At 43.5% G+C, this 21,582-nt stretch overlaps 1 protein-coding gene across 3 annotated transcripts in view; it reads right to left on the reverse strand.

Annotated features, from left to right (window-relative positions):
• efna3b (ephrin-A3b) overlaps positions 1-21,582 on the reverse strand; it is a 63,814-nt gene that overhangs the window by 39,475 nt on the left and 2,757 nt on the right. Inside the window, exons 2-3 of one of the 3 annotated variants that reach the window (XM_086218422.1) lie at positions 18,664-18,774; positions 18,222-18,433 (exon numbers count right to left, since the gene is read on the reverse strand). In XM_086218422.1, coding sequence (XP_086074548.1) covers positions 18,222-18,331 — 110 coding nt within the window. In that variant the 5' untranslated portion in view covers positions 18,332-18,433; positions 18,664-18,774. Of the gene's footprint in view, positions 1-18,221; positions 18,434-18,651; positions 19,174-21,582 lie in introns of those variants that run through there. The other 2 variants (XM_086218423.1, XM_086218421.1) reach the window with 2 other exon arrangements.

Raw genomic sequence — 21,582 nt, forward strand, 5'->3', positions numbered from 1 at the left:
CTCCGTCCAAATTGCTTCTAGGTGCAGCTTGAAAAGTAATTCTACTCCACCGTATTTAATTGTTTTATTGTGTCATTACTTCATGTTGCCAGAGCATTAAAGCACCGTACATTCTACTATGCCTATTAAACCGTAATGGCTCTACAAAGCAATATACAACACACACACGCACACACATACACACACATACACACACACACAGATACGCAAGCACTATTAAACATACACACACTATTAAACGCCAATGGTGCCAGACAGTGATATGAGGCAATATTGCAGGCAAGCAATCTGATTAAGTGTGCAGAAACAGTCATTAGCTGAGTCCTCGCCCCTGCTCAGTGTACCACACACTAAACATCTTAACGAAGGAGCACAGGCGTGGGTACACACACACACACACACACACACACACACACACACTTTATCATTCATTTGTACACCGTGAAACACACAAACACAGTTCAGCTAGTTTCTCCTGGATTCAACCTGTGGAGAGTCTGGGAATATTTGCATAAATTACAGTGTGTGCGTGCGTATGTGTGTGTGTGTGTGTGTGTGTGTGTGAATGAGAGAGAAAGAGAGAGGAAGAGAGAGAGACTGAGCTAGCAAAAGTCTTAAATGTTTCTGAGAGTGTGAGAGGAAGTAATGAGATGAGTGGAGTGCATTCGTCTGCTGAGAGAGAGCGATGATGGATTGTTGAGCAGAGGCAGGTGAACCTGAATATCTCCCTACAGCGCCGGTCATAAAGCACAAGAGCAGCCTCCTCTCCAACAACACAATGAGATCAAATAACCTCCAGTGCCTCTGAGTGAGCACACACACAAACACACACACACCTACACACACTCACTCGGAGGTGAAAGCACCATCAGTAGCTGGTACTGATATTCAGGCATCGCACTGTTTTGAAACATCCATCATATTCTGGAGCAGAAAGAGGGGCAATGAAAGTATAAAGGCGAGCATTCTTTGACACATTCCTCCCCTCCATCCCTGGCAAAAACACACACACACACACATTGGTGCTTGTACACACAGATAAACACACACAGCAGCCAGTGAAGTATACTGATGAGAAGAGGTGAAGTAAGATGAACAAATCTGAGTAGGAAGACGAGAAGAAGACAAACAAAGTGTTAGAGTGAAAGTAAGGTCACTGATGGGAAAGACCCTCCAGGGCTCAGAGCGGGATTAGGACCCAGCCAGTATGTATGTGTGTGTGTGTGTGTGTGTGTGTGTGTGTGTGTGTGTGTGTGTGTGTGTGTGTGTGTGTGAACAAAACAGAAAGAAAGAAAGAAAGAAAGAATGGCATCAATCTTGCTGAATCTTTTTTTCATAACAATAAACCTGTGAGCGACGCATTTTACAACCAGCATCTGTCACAAAGTCTTGACACCACCACAGCTCTAGTCCTTTTTCTCCCTGGTAGTCATTAAAAGGCCTCTGACTTCTCACTCCAGTGTGTTTTGTGTGCGTGTGTGTGTGCTTTCTTGTGTGTGTCTGTCCACATGTGAGACTCCCTGTTGCTATACAATGTGTGTGGAATTTCATGCTATAATCGGTTGGGGACCGGAACACATGGCAAACAAAGCGATGCACCATCTTTTTTTCTGTGCACACATATAGCTTAAAGGGGCACATAGGCATCATCATCATCATCATCATCATCACATATACATATATATATATATATATATATATATATATGTGTGTGTGTGTGTGTGTGTGTGTGTGTGTGTGTGTGTGTGTGTGTGTGTATGTACTGTGCTGTATATATATGTACATACATATATATACAGCACAGGCTGCTGAGATATACTTGGCTTTGAGATTCCACACTTTGCCCTCTCCTGCAGATGGCCAATTACGTGATCAGATGTGGTGTGTTACACCACCGCCACACAGGAAATGCTACATGCTCGCGCGCGCGCGCGCACGCACGCACACACACACACACACACACACACACACACACACACAACACACACACACACAATCATGGAAGTTAGATCATAAAAACATCTACCAGCCTGGTCCTAGGGGGTAATTTAGGATTAGGGTGTGCTATGCTCAAAACAACCTAAAACATGGTCACATTGATATGGAAATTGGATCTAGCACTGGAGCAAATGGTTAGAAAACAGTTACTTCAAAAAACGCAGTGTGCATATGTGCACACACACACACACACACACACATACAGAGAGAGAGAGATATGCATATGAATGGTATGCGAGGGATCTGTTCAGAGCTGGCCTATCAAAGACTCGTCTCTCCCAGAGACCAGTCGAGGCCCAGCATTACACACTTAGCATTAGAATACATCAATGGCACAGGAATGGAGGCACGCCGGCTTTCATACTCCAAAAAACCTACCTTCAGCCTCTATCTCCCCCCTTTCACTCCCTTTTTTTGGTCCATCCCAGCCCTCCACCCCCACTGTTAGCCCTCTGCTATTATCTTCTGCTCCTCTTATTCTCCCCTCCTTCCCCCATCTTAAGACTCCGCTACCCCCTCATCTCCAGAAGGAAGCCTTTTTAACCGTGACCAGAACTCAAGCTGCATGGACCGTGACCACATAGCCATACAACACCAGATAGGCTCTGTGTATATATGTGTGTGTGTGTGTGTGTGTGTGTGTGTGTGTGTGTGTGTGTGTGTGTGTGTGTGTGACTGACATTAAATAGTCATAGTTAGGCCTGCCGGTGCACAGTCACCCCAAGTGTTGCGAGCATCAGAACAGCCTGCTTCAGATCCTGTTTATCTCTGAGGAATTCACTGTAGGCCCGTCAACATTCATCCCAACTCTTCACAGACAAACTGACAAACTCCACTTAACGGAATCAAACTTGGCCCATCAAACATGAGCCAGTGCATGTATTTGCACGTGTGTGTGTGTGTGTGTGTGTGTGTGTGTGTGTGTGTGTGTGTGTGTGTGTGTGTGTGCCCCGTCACTTGTCTGTCGATACCCAGAGACAGCCTTCAGACGGAGAAAAACTAGCTGGCCCTCATTTTCTTTCTAATTACAAATGACAAACCTGCTACCAAAAGTCGGTCTGGCACCTGACGACGCATGATAACCCCTCAGCTCTCTGCCGATATTCAGTGACAGACTAGAGGCTATCTGGAAGGGTGTGTGTGTGCGCGTGTATACGCCTGTGTGAACGCACTGACTGACAGATTAAAACAAGAGGAGCACATCAAACAGTGTCCTGCCCTGTGGCTCTAATTTCCAGTGACAAAGCAAGAAGTCTGAGGCCAATATCCCACCCATCTTCCTTTCTTCATTGCCCATCTAGTTTCCCATCCTTTACACTAGTCATTGATTTTCCCTTTTCTTACTTCCTTCTTCCCTTCCATCCTTCCTCTCTCGATCTCATTCTCTGTCCCTTCTGAATCATTTAAAAAGCCGCCCTTCTTCTCCAGATCATCCATTTCCTTCCAATTGCATAATAATAGGGTTAGCACTGCATTGCGGCTTACACTTTTACGAGCTAATACCTCTAATTGCATTGTAATGATATCAAAAGGCCATCTACTGCCTGTGTCATGTGATATATATAATGTCCTCACAACATAGAGAGGCTATAACCAAGTCTCACATGATTCTCTTTCGTCTTACACACCCCAAACACAACTGTTTCAGTTATTTCTAGTACCTGTGGAGTAATGGACGCTGAAACATTCGAGAGACAAATCTCAGCACAACTTTAGGTGCTCTCTAGAGGATTTTGGTCATTTGTTTTTTAAGGTTAAAACAGCCTTTATATGAGTGCAAGGAAATCATTTTGCATCGCTAAATTTCAGTGAGTTGTACCAAACAGGTCTTAGATAGGTTAACTGTTGCTAATATTCACAGAAGCTAACCACCGGGTCAAAGAAGCAACTGACAGAGCTAACATTAGCTTGCTTGTAGTATGAACCCATTGGAGTAAGGGTAACTTTTAAAACTCATTCATATACAGTATTTATCTACTAATGGTTACAAAGACATAGGAGGGAACGCTAATTGTCCTGGACTTAGTTTGTTAAAATACAGATAAAAGAAAATGTACCAGAAAAACATCTATAATGGCTACATCCTCCCAATGGCCTGGATGGAATCCAGAATCTATAACTTGATCAACATCACTTACAAAAGTTAATCATTTGTTTGTGGGAACATCTTTCCACAAAATGCATCCATTAATTGTTGAGCTATCGTGCTTCAAACAAACACGTGTCAATGGTCACATCAACTCCTTGACAGAGAGACTATGAATCAGAACAAGCATTCAAAGTGAGGTTTTATTTTTGATGTACAAGACGCATTTCAAACAACATATTGAGCCGCACTATGGAGGAATATACACAAGAACTGACAATGTGAAAAACAGAGTGGGCCACAGAGATAAAAGGGGGAAGGGAGACTCATAAAACATTGTCTTGAATGCGCCGCCAGACATGGGTTCACACTACAGGAGTGAGCTTACACTTCTTCCCATTCATACTTAGCATTGAGTTAGCATTGACTCCCTGCTGAATAGTCCTGTGAAGGCGCAGGGTGCTGCTAACCAGGAGGCACTATCGCTAGCCACACTGCTCCTTGGCGGAATAGCCGGGATGGCATTGATATGGTAATGCCAGGGACATTTCAGGGCCAAAGCTTGAGACCGTGGGCGCGCTGTGATCCTCCAAGCCCAAAAAGGACAGATCTCCGGGGCATTGTGATTTCCCCCAGTCAAGACCCTGAGTGATCAGGATAAGCCCGTCCATGCTGCTTTAGTCCTGTCACTCAACTGCTATTGTGGTCATGTGAACGGCCATTTTCATCACAATCGACCTCGGTTTTGGCAGTACTGTTCGGCAGGGCCCTCCTTTCTCTATTCTTCAGTGGCCTCCCCTCCTTCCCCTTCGCCCTCCATCAATGATTTTTTTCTCTCTGTCTGCTCTTTCTTGTTGCTTTCTCTCTGTGTGTCTTTCTTTTTTTGTTTCTTTCCAGCAACAACAGCGGCTAACAGATATGGCTGATGCAGAGTTAAACTGGTCTCTGCAGCCCTTTTCTGCTCTAGAGGAGGCTGTCATGGAGCCTTTGATTATCTGAGCTGATACTGTAGAAAATTGCAATGAGTGATGCAATGCATATGCTCAGATTTACAGTTCAAGAGGGAAACATGTGGTGGGAGTGACAGTTTACGATACACACGGCGAGTGGGCGGATGGGTGTCATCATTCTGTGTTTTATTCAGTCATGGTTTAATAAACAGGAGTATGTGGGTTTATCTATATGTTTGTTTGAGCAGAACTGTGTGTGTGTGTGTGTGTGTGTCCCCTTTTCTTTGCTCCAATTTATTTGATCAGGGCTAGTAGAAAACAACAATGTACTCCCTTGAGGAATCTGTAGGAGGTAATGACAAGAGCGTCCCCTGTGAAAATCCTGCATGTGTGTGTGTGTGTGTGTGTGTGTGTGTGTGTGTGAGTGTGTATGATTGGAAAATGGGAAAGGAGGCAGACAAGGAGTGAATAGTATATGCATATTTATGGGTCGAATACATGTGGGTAATGTACGTGGGTGGGATGCTGTTGGCTGTGGGGTATTCGCAGGCTTCTTTTACGCTTTCTGCGCACGCATGCATGCACGCACGCACGCACGCACGCACACACACACACACACACACACAGAGGGTGGAGAGTTTTCCTGGCTGTGAAAAACTCTGCTCCATCAACACAACACACATCCTATTCCACAACATCCCCTCCTACCACAACTCCCTCTCCCCCTCCACCATCTTTATTTCACAATCTCCCGGGAAGTGACACAGAATTCTTTTTAACTGCAGTACATTCACTACAACAACCCCGCAACCCCCACATCTCTCTATATACACGGACGCACACACACCCTACTCTCTTTCTGCCAACCTGTCGTGCATGTGAAATAAAGGCAGTGTCCAGCAGCAAAAGCAGCAGCAGCAGCAACAGCAAGTCTCCTGGATTTTCATTAAATACATGATGGCAATGTAGAAGAAAGAGAGAGAGCGAGAATTTAGAAGAGAGACAGGAAATCCTCATTCATATGCAGTTTTACTACAGCAACTCTAGCACATTCCTGTGTCTCAAAGCGTAGGAGCATGAGTGCAGAGCCTACAGACAGCGTGGGCGTTACGGAGGCCAAGCATCACCGCCAGCTCTCAGCCATCCTCATTCTCCATCTCACCCCATTAACAGCTATTAACTCCACACAAAGGCACAGCTGCACCTCACGTAAATACATGTGCAGAATAAGAAAAAAAAAAAAAAAGAGGCAAAAAAAGTCAAAAACAAGGTCTTATAATGACACAGGCTGAGGAAGACATGCAGATTTATAATACATGTCAATGCAGTTTTGTCGATCCGTATTGCAGGAGAAGTAGCAAATCAATGAGTGGGACTGCTTCATGGCAATATTGGATTTTTGTGTGGTTGTGAAGAAGAACCTTGGTTTGTCAGATATTTATTTTACTGGATTAAGCAAAGACAGACCCCCCCCCCCCCATCTCTTTATAACATCTATAAAACATTTTTTTCATTTCAGGTATTGATTTGCTATGAATGTACTGTCATGATATATATTCATACAATGGGGTTGTCATTACTTCTTTCTATGAGTAATTAAACTCTTGAATATGATCGTGTATGGTCACTCCATTAATAATGTCATTCAATCGTGAACTAATTATACATTAAAAAAAAAATCAACATCATTAACTGGTACTCAGAGGCATGCTTCTAAAAAAATAGTTAAAAAAGGGGGATAAAGTAAACTTCAGATTTAAGAAAAGCTGCTGTTTGTTCTTGTGTTCAGTTGCAGTGCTACGGAATTTATTATAGCAGAGGATTACATCCCGCTGTATTTTTTTCGAGGTGTGTCAATATAGTAATACATTTCAAAGGATCTTTGAGTGATACATTACAGTGCCAACAAGCAAATTTCAATCAGAAGAAAATGAGAAAATTTGGAAAATCCTCACGTTCCAGAGGCCAATTCCAATTAACAACATTATAATTGAAATGATTGGTTTGATCATTTAAATCTTTCATGGAATTAGATTCAGTGTGTTTTGACAAATTAATTAATCCTTAAAATCTAGTGAGGAGCTGCCAAATTTGCCATTTGTCCAAGATGTTCAGCCAATAGAAGGAATTTCTCATAAAGGAGCGACAAAAATCACTAACACGGAAGAGTGATTCGAGAGTAGTGTGACGATGCAGAGGGAGGAAATGAGGAGACTAGGAAGCAGTGCAGAGAAACTGCCAAAAGCAGATGCAGAGAGAGAGAGAGAGAGAGAGAAAAGGAAGCTGAAACAGGAGAGGACTACTGTGTCTGCAGGATGCCAACGATCCAACACTGACAGAAACAGACAGCCAAACCAGAACTAACAGATGCTTGCCTAGACACAGTGACACAGCAGTGATGTTGACCACACACACACACACACACACACACACACACACGAGAAGCACGAACATACAGTACATACGCACACAAGCCGCCAGCAAACTAAAGGCTCACCTGTACGAAAGCGGCCAGTTTTTGGACCCAGCACTGAACAAAACCATGTGCACAATACTAGGAAGTTTTTGTTCATCGAACATATAACACCAGCTGCAAATAGTCATTTTTAGATGTTGCTAGGGCCCGACCGATAAAATTGGCTGGCCAGCCGATTATATCAATTAGAGCATAATCGGTAATCGGCCAATAGTTGGCTGATTGACGCCGATTTTAACACGTAATTTTCAGAATAAAAAATGCCATTATATGGTGTTTTTCTTAGAAATTATATCCATGTGTATCCAGTAGAGGGCGCTCTGACAGCTCTCCCGTCACGCTCTACAGCAGGGGTCACCGAGGTGGTGCCCGCCGGCACCAGGTCGCCCGCAAGGACCACATGAGTCGCCCACGGGCCTGTTCTAAAAGTAACTCCCCATAGCGCCACTCACCATTGAGCTGCATCTAATTCTTTTGTTTGCAGTTTTCAATCACACTTGCATTGGTGTGAATTTGGAAATTACAATAGGCCTGTCCCAGATTTATCTGTGTAGAAACAGGTTTTTATATATACATTTTTTTTTTAAATTGTATATATACAATATATACATGTGTGTGTTAATTGGTACCCTAGAAGTAGCTCTCAGCTTCAAAAGGTTGGTGACCCCTGCTCCAAAGCAACCCCACAGAGTGAGTGAAGTACTGCACGGTACTGAAAAGCCAACAGCGCAGGCATACTAAAACCGAGCAGTTTGCCTCAATGTTAAGTTTAAAATAACTACTTTGTGAAATAAAACAATAACTCAATAAGTTTCCCACGACGTGCCTCGTTGTGTCTGTCACACTTCCCTGATATTATCAGGCGAGTGCGACATGATATGTTGGCAAGCTTAAGATAGGTGGCAAAATCCCTATTTTCATCAAGCGGTCAAGAGAAGAAGAAGAGGTCATCATGGGGCATCCACAGCTGTCCTGGCAATGTAAGAAAATTAGCTTCATTTAGACAATTGTGACTGTTCTTTCGTGCCAGATAGTTTCCACCATGTTGAATGACATCCCGAAATGAACACAAAGTTTGGAAACACCCGGAAAAACACAGGCACAGAAACGGTTTACCAACTAGTTATGCGTGTTAAAATTTTGCTAAATTGCAGCTTACTTTAAAAAAAAAAAATCTTTAGAGTAACAAGCATTTTTGCAAAACTTACTATATTTTTCCCTTTTCATCACCCTTCATAATATGATACTTTGACATACACAACTAATAGAGGCCTTAACCCTCAACAAAACCACAACTACAGCAGCATTGGGGGGGGGGGGGGGGGGCTGCCTCTCGGACATGGACAAACACTCCCAATGCTTTCCTGGATACTACTGCTCTTGCATGAATCACTGGTTGACTGGCTGTTTTCCATTCATACGCCAGACCAGTTGGCAACCAGTTGTCATCAGGAGCCGAGTGCTTGTGTAGCGAACATTTGTGCCTCCCTCCCTGGCCTGGCGGGGACTGATTAAAGCCTTCTGCTGAAACAAGGTCATAATTCACTTAGCCATTTCCCAATTTCCGCATAATTACCCTCCTCTTTCACGAACACTAGCACGCACTAACCACACACACACGTTCACACTCGCACCCACACTCCGGCACAAACACATTACCTCTCTGATTTGTGTCATTACTGAGAGGAGAGCGGTTAAAAGGTTTCAGAGTTGGCCTCTTAGTGACAGCTTAAATGGATAAAACCTCAATTAAAGGCTCTTCCTCTCTGCTGCGCTCTCTCTGTGGATGGAATAAGCATAATTCTGTATTTTGGTGAAGGGAGGACCCTACCTTGCATTTATCAATCTGAATACTGAATTAAACCCTCTCTCATATCTCCCCGTAATTGTTTCTTATGAAAACTTGTTACAGAGCGGCCATTTCTAACTTTGATTTCCTGCATGTTCCAGAGTAAATGTGTTTATGTCTTTATCTGATAATATTCTTACTCAAAGTTGAACAATAAGTATGAATTCTGCCCCAGCGAGCAACAACAAAAGGTTGTTCCTGTGGATGCAGCAGCTCTCCTTCCTGCTGTCCCGGCCGGTTGATTCCTGCTGAGAAGGTTCCCTTAGAACAGCTGGATTTTTCCTTGCATTGTCTTTTCTTTTTCTTTGTGCAGGATCCCTAATTGTTACATTGTTTATTAGCGTTAGACGGTTCGGCTCTGGAGTGATCAAGCTCAGCATATGGCTTAAGACTGAGGCTAAAGCTGCTATCATTAGCCACGTCACAAACACACCATATGCGCATCTGGTGTGTACTTGTGTGCAAAAGCTGACAGTCTACATTATTAGTACCCCCACAACCCCACCTTCTCTAAGCCCCAGGAGTGCTGGCGGGGAATAGAGTCGACATCACGTAGAGAATACTCGCACATACGCACACAAATGTATAAAGAGCTTTGAAACAGCTTGTAAACATCACAGCCTTGTTATTAGCACCTGATTACACTGTTGGAGCTTAGCATCGGCTCACAGAATAATGTTAATATCAACAACAACATCAGGGGTGTGTGTGTCTGACTGTGTATACAACAGCGTGTGTGTGTGTGTGTGTGTGTGTGTGCGCGCGCGCGCGCGTGTGTGATTTGCCTCAAGCCCATAGCTGTGGGATTTGTTCTCTGTGGACAATTTGTTCAAATTTAACACATGGGTGGGGAAGATAAATTCTTGTTTCGCCCCACATTTTGCCTAAACTCTGCAGATAACAGGGGACGGCGGTCATTCAGTAATTTGGCTGTCAAGAAAAGAAGCAATTCGGTCACCTCGGACAGCTTTTCCGTTTTACTCCAAAACCAGCACAAACACTGAAAGACTCTTTGTTATTTCGAAGTGATTTCTGAATATTTGAGATTTGATGGCGGCCAAATTGACACCAGTCTGCATTGTCCTGAAAAGACAAAGATTATCAGGTGGGCGAAAGAATGAGAATTTCATCCAAAAAAAAAAAATGGACAGGATAATAAAAATCAGAAAAATGTACCTTGTTGTTTGTCTTTTTCCGTATAATGGATTACACTGGAGGGTCGTGAGGTGGAGAATCTACGAACAATGTGAAGGAGCAATACGCCACCTGCCCCTGCTAGAACTACACAGTGTTACAACCATGACATTAGTGTTTCCATGTTAGCTTGGCTTGTTTTTGGTCAGCTAATGTGAAATGCTAACTGTTTAGGGACGACAGATGAAAACTTTTTGGTTTTTTACAAATCACATATGTCCCCAGAAAACAACAACACAATTGACAACATTTTGTTTGCAAACTCTCCACTTCTTACAGAGACTAAGGCAGGGCAATGCATATAGATGCATAAATATTAAATAACGTCTGAATGTAATATTGTATTGTGGGTTTTTTCAGATTAGAAGAACATTCATTTGTATTGGCAGACATGTGATTTCACATATCATAGCAAATCTTGTGATCTCTCAAAACAATCTTGACAGTACTTTTTTTCCTCCAGGCTCCACCCTAACAAACGCACTGTTCTCTGGGTTACTTCAGGTATTGCAGAGAAGCGAGACACCTTGAAATCAGCAACGTTGTCGCCAGCTGTGTTTGACTTGGAGAGCTTGTCTGTGCCAACATGTGCAAACTGCCATGTGAAACATTTCTATTTTGAAGCCGCTGAGATCCCACAGGGTCACAGGACGTCTCTTGTTGCAGGGGTCATCACTAACTGCTCATTCCTGGTCAGGAGGAGGCCTGGCTAGGTCATCTCATGAAAGGCTTTGTGTTTTATACACACACACACACACACACACACACACACACACACACACACATACACAAACACTTTTATCTGCATTTAACGCATGATTAGATGAAACTTAAAAAGCTCTGAGATGGGTTTATTTACTCACCTGCGCATCCACTTCATAAATAACATATACTCTCTCACAAAAGGTCTGCTGACTCTTGTGTTCTCTGCATGAACAAAGACAAGTTGCATAATTTGTAGCGAGATGTGGGAGCTGGATGTTGTATCATCCACATGCGAAGGTAGCAGTTGGTTGTTAAAAATATAAAAGCCAGGCCAAGAGAAAATAAGACGATGTATTTGTGGCTATCACACAGTAAGACCTGGTTTTTTGTCGATTGCCGCAGCGGAGTCACTTTGAGGGAACAACATGAAGTGGAGGTGAAGGAAGCGCCCGTCATTCAGCTCAAATCTGTCATTGCTCAGATCTGGAATTGTGATTCTTGTCTTTTCCACTGAAAGCACTCGAAGAAATGTGGACAAGAGCAACACACAAGCAGGAGTGTGCGCCCCCCCCCCCCCCCCGCCCCTTTCCACACCTGGTGGATCGGTGCAGGTGTGACTGTCAGGCTGTCGGTTACAATCATTGTGCAACGTGGGCGCACCTCGTCGCAACACCTGACAAGAGCTTTTTATCAGTCCGGGGAGCGCAACTCTAACACATTCACACCTTCAGATAGTTAACTTTAGCCTGCTGGGCCTAATGGATCTGAATGATGATGAGCACCAGTAAACAAAACCCAAATCTAATTTCAACTCTTGACTTTCTCACCAGTGGAAGCAAAATGAAATGCGTGAATGGAAAGCTCATATATGACGTTTTAAGCATGAAAAAGGTCTACTCGTTTAGCATCCATATTTGGTTATCGAAGGGGCGAGGAGATACAAGAAAAAATAGCTGATAAAATGGTTTTGACTAGAAGCCTCCAGGATTTAGTAGATCTGCGGAGCTGCTCTAAGTTGTTGGAAATTCCCAGCAGGTGGCGAGTAATGGGATCATAATGCAGCCCCGTCTCTGAAATATTAAATGCAGATTTGTTTTTGAAATAACAAATGCTGCCTACATCAATAATGGCTGTATCTGAATTCACCCAGACATACATGGAGGGAATTTGTCCAGGATGTGATGCTAAAGATACACAAAGCTGTAATGAACTGCAGCTAACAGAAGGGACTCCACCATAAATACAGAGATGGTGAAAACACTGATTTTGCACACAATTTTGGGGACATTTTACATTGGTCCATATTGTAAGTGACAAAATTGACGGGCCAGCAACACAGAAACGTGACTAATGTCAGCTCTCAAAATGGAGACTCAGCCAATACCGAAACACGTCCGATGTATCGGAGCAGAATCCTATGAAAGTCTTGGTGTTTGGCGTTAGCATGGGGCGGTGATGTCCAAGTGTCTTCTAGCTGGTCCAAGCGCTGATTGTCACACTGATCTCAGGCAAATCCGTCTCGCACTGCAGACACATGGCACGGAATCCATGATTTGTAATGGTTTAGCCAAAGCACACACAAACCTTTGCTACTGCAAACCAAATCTATTAACCCCATTTTTATTTTAGCTAGTACTGATCCTTGTGGAAACATCTCTTACAGAGAAAAAAAAATTGCTGTTAGGCAGAAATCTGCAATCGTTCGAACTGATATAAACCGCTTGTTTCAGGCAAACGTATGCTTTCGACTTTATCTTGCATAGGAGAAGAATGTCACACAAGTTCCCTATCTATAGAATATAATAGGGGCCCACTTAAACACTAACACATTATATTAGTTGCGGAATGTATAATATTCTGTCTGTGTGAGTTGAGATGTCTGCCAGAACCGAGCATTCAAGTGCAGTTATGAATTCGCTGCAGCCCACCACACTCCACCTACACGCCACCTCCCTGGGGGTTGACAAGTAAAAATAAATTCCCAACCAGTGGGAAAAACTGGAAGTAATCCTGCTTTCTGTGTCTAATTTTTTTCCTGAATCTGACATACGTACTGTACCCAGATCAGCTGGTCTGACCATGAAATACTGCTGGGAATGAAATGTTATCTAAAAGAAGCCAGTTTCATAAACAATATATTGACATATTTTCATTTCTAGTCAGGCATTCATGAGCAATACGGAGGGTCCGCTTAGCATCTGTGCTAGCCGCCCGTTTGCTAGCCTGAAGTCATTTATCAGCACTTATCATGACTCAACAATCAAACCGATGCTAAACCCGGCATTTATCAGAACCTTACGTTGTTTCAGGTTGCTCTTTTGCTGCATTACATCCCTAAAGTCCTTTCGCTTTTCTAAAAAAGCTCCTTTGAATTCAAGCCATCGCAAAGACCAGTGAGTGTTTGACCAGAGCGAGCGAGGGAGCCAAGAACATCAATACCCCATTTTCACAGCAACGCTTCTGATTAGTCCATCATCCGTGTTTGAGGAAATGAAAGAGCCAATCAAGAGATGCGAAAAGAAAAAAAAAAACAGAGTGGGCTCGATATTTCAGGCTTGTCTTTTTCTAAAGATCAATGCTGACGATTTGTGTGTGTGTGTGTGTGTGTGTGTGTGTGTGTGTGTGTGTGTGTTTTATCACAGCATTTACAAGAAGGCAGGTTTAAGGCTTTGGTGAAAAATCTCAAAGTGTCAGATGAGGAGAGAAAGAAAATGAGACCTCACAGAGAGGTTACGTGAAACGAGAAAGATTTAGTAGATTAGATTTAATTTAGTAAGTTAATTTGATAAAGAAACACATCGCTCCCAAAATACCACAACCCCAGGAGTGGGTCCCTTTCCACCGGAGGACAAGAATTCATTTCTTTTTCTCCTGTCTCGTACGTGTCCTTTTTCCTACCAGACGACACCTGTCCAATCCAAAAAAATGTATTAACTCCTGCAGAGACACACACACACACACAGACACACACATACACACAGACACACACACACACACACACACACACACGCACACACACACAAGCAGCACCACTGGATCTTATTATGCAAACAGTAGTCATCCATCACACAGGTGTTCCCTATTGCTTCAAATTAATAACGTCTCTGTGAAAGTGTCTGCTCTCTCACACACACACACACACACACACACACACACACACACACACACACACACACACACTTTCACAACCACACAAAGCCAGAATCCACTCACACACACACAAAGCCAGAATCCACTCACCCACACACTGCGGGACCTTATTATTTGTTACAAATGACTAGTCTGATCACTGGGTGTGTATAACTGTTATGATGATCACTGAGCCTTTGTGTGAGGTTTTGTGTATGTGTGTGTGTGTGTGTGTGTGTGTGTGTGTGTGTGTGTGTGTGTGTGTGTTACAGAGGCTAGCTGACATATGGCAGCAGCATCGATGATGGATGGTTTGTACACACAAACACACACACAAAAACACAGGCGGGCCATGCTCCTTGTGATAGTGGGTGAGTAATACTCTCCTTTGTGTAGATATTCATGAATGTAAATGTGTTTTTTCTAAGTGGGGCTGGGAGATGGATAGGTGTGTGTGTGTGTGTGTGTGTGTGTGTGTGTGTGTGTGTGTGTGTTGTTGTGAGAAGGATGCTTGATTGGCTTGTTTAATCCTCACGTCCATGTTCCTCTCTTGCTAACACACACAAAAACTGTGCTAGTGTGAGAAGTGTGTGTGTGTGTGTGTGTGTGTGTGTGTGTGTGTGTATATCATAGTAAACATCGTTATTATGATGACCCTTCCTTGGTCTACACACTCTGGTGAGTTACATGAATATAAAACAACTTCCACCTTGACGTTGATTACACACATGTGCATTTATATGAGGAACAAACTCTGCTGACTTCATCACAGCAATATTTGCTGAGATAACAGTGTCTCACACACTCACACAGACACACAAATGCAAATACACAAGCAAACATACCAACTACAGATGTGTTTGTTTTGTCACCAGCTAATCACTTCGGAAATATACAACTGTTAAATTAAGAGATATCACCAGATATCTATTATGCAAATCAGTAAACCGCTGCGTTATTAGATTGCACACATAAACACAGGAAGGCACACACATGCACACACACACACGCACACACACGCACAGCGGTGGTTAATTGCCAGGTGGTCGAAGATAATGTGTGATTTAATGGACTGATGGATTTGTTTTTGTTTCAGTCACCCATCAATGAACACAGACATCTGTAACAGGACAAACACACACACTCACAAAAATACACACGATAACACACTCACACACACACACACACACACACACACACACACACGCCCAGGGACAGCGACGACTGATAGGCAGTCGCAACAAGACGCAGGAAATGATGCATATTTTGAAGGTGTGTGTGTGTGTACTTTGGGGCTATGTAAGCATGTGTAGAGACGTGTATGTGTGTGTGTGTGTGTGTGTGTGTGTGTGTGTGTGTGTGTGGTAGCTAATCCTTGGTAACAGTCTCAGCCCGTCTCATGTGGTTGATGAGTGGCTCGGGGGTCAGAAACCGGTTGAGAAACTGCAGGGTCCTGCGGCTTTACAATGTGTTTACCACTCAAACTGACAGATCTACTCCAGCTTATTATTGACCTTCTAGACCTGCACGCCGCACGGAGAGTTAGACAAACTCCAGAGAGCCAACTGTTAGGGCTACGACAGCTAACCTTCAAATGTTGGGTGGAGAGATTCAAAATACTCAAAATACAGTAGGATAGTAGGGAAAAAGGAGCTAGAAGTGTGGGAAAGAGATAAGATTAGGTAGGCTCTCTGTCTTGTGAGAGCCTATGATGTCCCCCTTTTGTCTCCAAGTTCACTAAGTAGGCTGAATTGAGAAAGTTATCCCCTCTCGCAGCACATGCATTGTCAGTGTGTGTGTGTGTGTGTATGTATGTACAGTGAGAGAGAGAGAGAGAGACAGAGAGAGAGAGTTGTGAAGATCAGGGATGAAGCAGGTCCACTGAGATGAAGTGTTCTTTAATTAACTACAGTCTTTTATAAAAGACACACACGAATACACACTGCAGGGGCAATGGATATCCCACTGCTGGGGTGAAAACAGCATTTGGCAGTGAACATGAGAGAGAAGGGATGCTGCATGACAGTCAGGTTAAAGGTTAAAATCATCTTGCTGACAGTAAAAAACAAGTGCAGATTCAACAGCAAACGCGGGTGACACACTCCTTAATTAAGTCTACGTTTTACTACGAGTACAAGCACTTACGTTAGGCTGATCGTACCGAGGTCCCCGGTTCACTTCTTCCCCTTATATTACGCCCTGAAGCCTTTTTTCCCTACATTTTATCAAAGCCAACTTCTGAATGAAATATGAAAACCAAAGGTAGAATTTCATTAGCATTTATTATCAAACTATTACAGCGCAAAAAAAGAAAGAAAGAAGGAAACGTCAGCTAAAACGCATTAGTGGCAGCTCTGCTGGCAGTGTTAGTTTCTGCAAAATCTGCAGAAATCATTTACTCACATCGAACTAAAGTAATATTGTTTACAGGATCGGCACTACAACTAATAACCGTTTGTTTTCCATTTCTCTTACTTTATGCAGGTTTTCCATCGTTATATTTGCTGCCAGGCGAACATTTGATTCTCTCTCATAGCCTCATGCCGTAAACTGAAATGATTGGCTGAGAGTTACTGTCAGCAGCTAAATCATTGGTCCTCCCCCTGCAAAAAAAACCCTGTATTTTTTCAAGAGCTGTTATATGTTTACATATTCTGAAAAAAAAAACAAAAAACAAAACGCTGTCATATAACCGACAGCTCGTCCCGTAAACCTGCTGAAGAGGTGAGTGGTACACTGAGATGTCTGAAACGTAGAATACAAAGCATGTTGACAGAATTCAATGTAAGATGGAGAACAAAAATGACGGCGTGTGTGCCAGACATGCGCTCTCGTGCCACCAAAAATTTCGTGGCTGGTTGTGTAATTTTGGGACCTTATCTCACGTGCTAAAACGCACCTTCAAATTATTGCAAATGAGGCCTGCAGGTGAAAATTGAAATTATATACATATATATATATATTTACGCGACACGTCACATGTCTATACATTGTTGAAAGAGAGAGAAATCCAGATTTATTATACAACAAAAACCGACAAAAAATAAGTCTACATTCTTTATGATCCAGCAGCAGAAGAGACCATGAACTCCAAACGACAGTGTTAAAAAGGAGGATTTCAACAACAAAAAGGAGCTATTTCACTTGAATCAAGATAGGGACTGAGGAGCGAGGGATTAGGAGGATAACAAAAAGGCCAACGGACTAAGTGTAAACAAGAAAGAGGGTTAGGGAGGGATAGAAGGAGAGAGTAGGTTGGAGATGGAGCAAGGAGGAGAGATTGAATAGTGACACTGCTACAACACAATGGGGTCAGGATGAAGAAGTGCTCCTAATTGAACCAGATAGAGGAGAAGACTGAGGGCTAGAGACCCTAAAAGACTGAGAGAGAGAGAGAGAGAGAGAGAGAGAGAGAGAGAGAGAGAGAATTAATATCTGTTCTTACACTGACTGAAGGTGGAGGAAAGGAGATGGAAACAAGAGGGCAGGAGGCAAGTGTGCAAGCGAATGTTTGGGACCAAACTTTGGGGTCCAGACTAGCTTTACCATAGAGACTCAAGAGAGGTCTGTTTAAATTTTAAATGTAAGTCAATTCTGCTTCCATAAAGCGATTAAAAGAAAAACCCGGAAGGTGCTGCTGCGCCCCTGACTTAGCTGATTTAAAGGTGAAACATGCGAGAAAAGCTCAAACCAGCAAAGTGTGATGAATCTGGCGGTCCACTGGGAGCAAATCAGGACATTTTCACACACACACACACACACACACTCTCTCTCTCTCTCTTTCTCTCTCTCTCTCACACACACACACACACACACACTGAGAAGTGGTCTTACTGTATGTTGGAGCTGTTCCAGTACACTGAGTGCCTGTTGGCGGACACCTGGAGGAGGTTCGCCCAGGTGAGACTCGTTAGCACCCAGACAGACAGCGCTACCAGAGCCATGCTCTCGGCTCCTCACTCGGCCTCCGTCCCTCAGTCTCTCCGGCCACTCTCTCGGTCCCTTCACCCCACCAAGCAACGAGATTCAAACATCCCAGCAAATGCCTAACAGACGAGAGAAAACAAAAGCTTCATGCATGCATGCATACAGACGGATCTAGGCTACGTTCAAAGACTGGTTAATAAGTGTTGTAAAAGTCTATTGTGGTGTGAAGTGACAAGAGCACCCCCCCCCCCCATCCCCTATACCCCCCCCCCCCCAAAAAAAAACAGACTCCTCAATCAAATCCTTGGAACATAGAGGAATGTTCAAGTTCTCAGACCTCCTCTCTCACCGGGAACTGCTGCGTGTTAGCCCGCCAGAGAAGCGTGGGAGGCCGGTATCGGTCCAACAGGGAGGTCGGTCTTCCTCCGGGCATGAAACGCTCCTGTCCGCTGGGAAAGAACTGAGTGATATGGGGGGCGGGGGGGGGGGGGGGATTTTTTTAAGAAAGGTAAATAATAGATAAAAGCAAGTCCTCTTCTTTTTAGTTCTTTTTTATGTGCGTGGTGCTGCTGTAGGTTCTTGTCCGAGGCTCCAGAGCACGCCGAGCTCTATTCTCGCTGCGAGCACATCAACCAGCCAGTTTCATTCAGGTCCGACAACCATCGCGGGGAGCTGCCTGCCTTCTGCCTCTCCTCTCTCCTCCTTCTCTCCTCTCTCTGTTTGGTAGGCAGCACTCGTTCACCTCCTAACTCCGCCCCCCTTCGAGCGACAAAAGCGCATTCCTCCAGCGTTGAGGCGCACACATCAGGAATCACTGCGACTTCAACTTTCACTCAACTATTCCTGCTCGTCCGCAGCCAGCCAGCCTCCATCAGCATCTGCAGCCTATTTGTCAAAGAACACCCCCCCCCCCCACTCTACAGCCACACACCGACACACACACACACACACACACACTCTCACGCTTACACACGCACACACTGACACACTCTCCACCGGTTCCCACACTGTAAGTCAATGTCATACAGCGCTATTATGTTCAAACCTCTCACACGCATCCACATCACGTCTTTTTCCCATCATAAAGAAAAGACTGTGAATATTGGATTTGTCCTCAGTCTTGATCAAAACCTAATCTAAGGTTGCTTTTGACACAGTTTACATGTTGTATTGTGTTTTTCTACTCCTTCCCACAGCTGAGTGTTTCAGCCTCCCCGTGCAGAAGGAGTGACTTCAGAGTTAAGAGTGTTTTCACATTCACTGGTGAAGGTGTAAATGTCCTCTTTGTGAAAATCTGGGTTTTTTTTTTCCCAGAGGCGGTCTTACGAGCATGATTTGTGACGTCACAAATATTTTGAAAGCTTATCCTGATCCACAGTTTGCATGCGGGATATTGGAATCAGGAATAGCAGAATCGGGATCCAGTAGTGATTTTATTCACAGTTAAGAGATCAGACTGAAGGTGCCCACTGATTTATCGTTCCATTTTACAGTTTGCATGTGAACCCTCCACAGTATGACACAAGATATGTCACTGAACAGTTCAAATATATTGTTTTAGTCTCCTTTTGTGTATTTTAATGCATTCGTCTTGTGCTGTGTGGTTTAATACAGTACAACTAATGCAAACAATGAGCTCTGGTATTGGAATCAATATCAACATTGATGCTTGAATCAGAATTGGATCCTAAATGGAATTAAAAAAAACAACAACAACTCAGAAACAGATTGGAAAAGAAAAAAAGTGGATTGGTGCATCTTTACCAAAATTTACCATGCCTAAGTATAATGTGCACCCCCCCCCCCCTCCCCCCATGAGCTGCCGGAACAACTTCTGTGGACCTTGTCTTCCTCTAAATGATCTCCTCTCCTCTGGTGTTGTGGTGGCGGTGGTGAACGCTGCAGGAATAATTCACACGATTTTAATACTCAAACCCTTGATTGACCTATTTTGCCCTGGAGAAGCATTTGCATTCATTATGTTTTCCATTCATTTATTCAGGTTTTATTCAGGTTTGTCACCCATTTGTATATTCCTGGGTTAGAAATTAATGCAGCGACATGGTGTGTGTGTGTGTGTGTGTGTGTGTGTGTGTGTGTGTGTGTGTGTGTGTGTGTGTGTGTGTGTGTGTGTGTGAGAGGAAAGAGAGAGAGGAGGGCAGACAGAGAAAGACAAGAGAAAGGGGGAAAAAAGGAGCGATAGCAGATAGGAGAAAGATTGTTACAGTTTCCTTGCTGCCTGCTGGGAATGAGTTGTTTAAGGAGGAGACAGAATGATTTATTGGGAGAAAAAGGGAGGGAAATAGAGGGAAAGAGAGTAAGAAAGAGGGAGAGATGAGATGCCATCGGGGAATCCCTCTGTCTTCTCGGGTCCTTCCACCTCTCTCATAAGCTGTCCATTTACTCCCCCTCCCCTTGTTTCTCTCTCTTCTTCCTCTACTCTTTACCTCATTCTCTGATTTTCAATGCAAACTTTCTTCTCCATGTGATCAGTGCGCTATTGTTTTGCCTCTGTCTTTAGTCAGATTTGTCTCTGGTGGTCTACCTGTCTCCTCTCCCTCTGCTTTCCTCCCCGTCTCTCGTTCAGAGCAGGCATGCAACTTTTTAATGAGCACTCTTCCTCAGCATTCCCGCTCCACCGTCTATCATTGCATGCCTTTGCCTCGTGTAGTATCACAGTCACACACACACAATACAACATGCATACATATATGCACATCCATACAAACACAAAATCCCACTCCCACTGACTACCCTCAAAGGGTTTGTTCACCCAAAACACAAAAATGAATATTTTATCAGCAAGTGCCGGTGGTATTAAGTCATGTCCATATAGCTTTAGTTGTTTTTACTCTGAAAAATGTGTATCTATCCTGTTTTTTTTCCCATGAATATAATGCCATGTTTAGTCCTCAGGCATTGAAAAAAGGGAATCATCTGACAATTAGGGTTTTTTTTTTTTCTTCTTCTTTTTGGCCTAATGATATCAATGTGAATATCTTCTGGCTATATTTTAGTATTCAACGAGCAAATATCCTCAAACTCATAGCAAAAAAAAAAAAAGGGTTCATGCCAATATCCCAATATGCCAGATTATTACAAGTGAGCGAGGAGGAGGTTGAGTCTTGACCTTGAGAGAACAAACTCAAGGTTCCTCTGCATCTTTAAACTGCATTCCAGCAAACACAGCTGCTGTTACCACACAATGAGTCGCTTGATGAGAAGCGTTAAACATCTTCACACACGACCACACATCAGCACCATAAGT

The sequence above is a fragment of the Aulostomus chinensis genome, chromosome 11 (assembly GCF_037954235.1).
Source record: "Aulostomus chinensis isolate RoL2024-O1b breed Wild chromosome 11, RoL_Achi_v1.0, whole genome shotgun sequence".
NCBI lineage: Eukaryota > Metazoa > Chordata > Actinopteri > Syngnathiformes > Aulostomidae > Aulostomus > Aulostomus chinensis.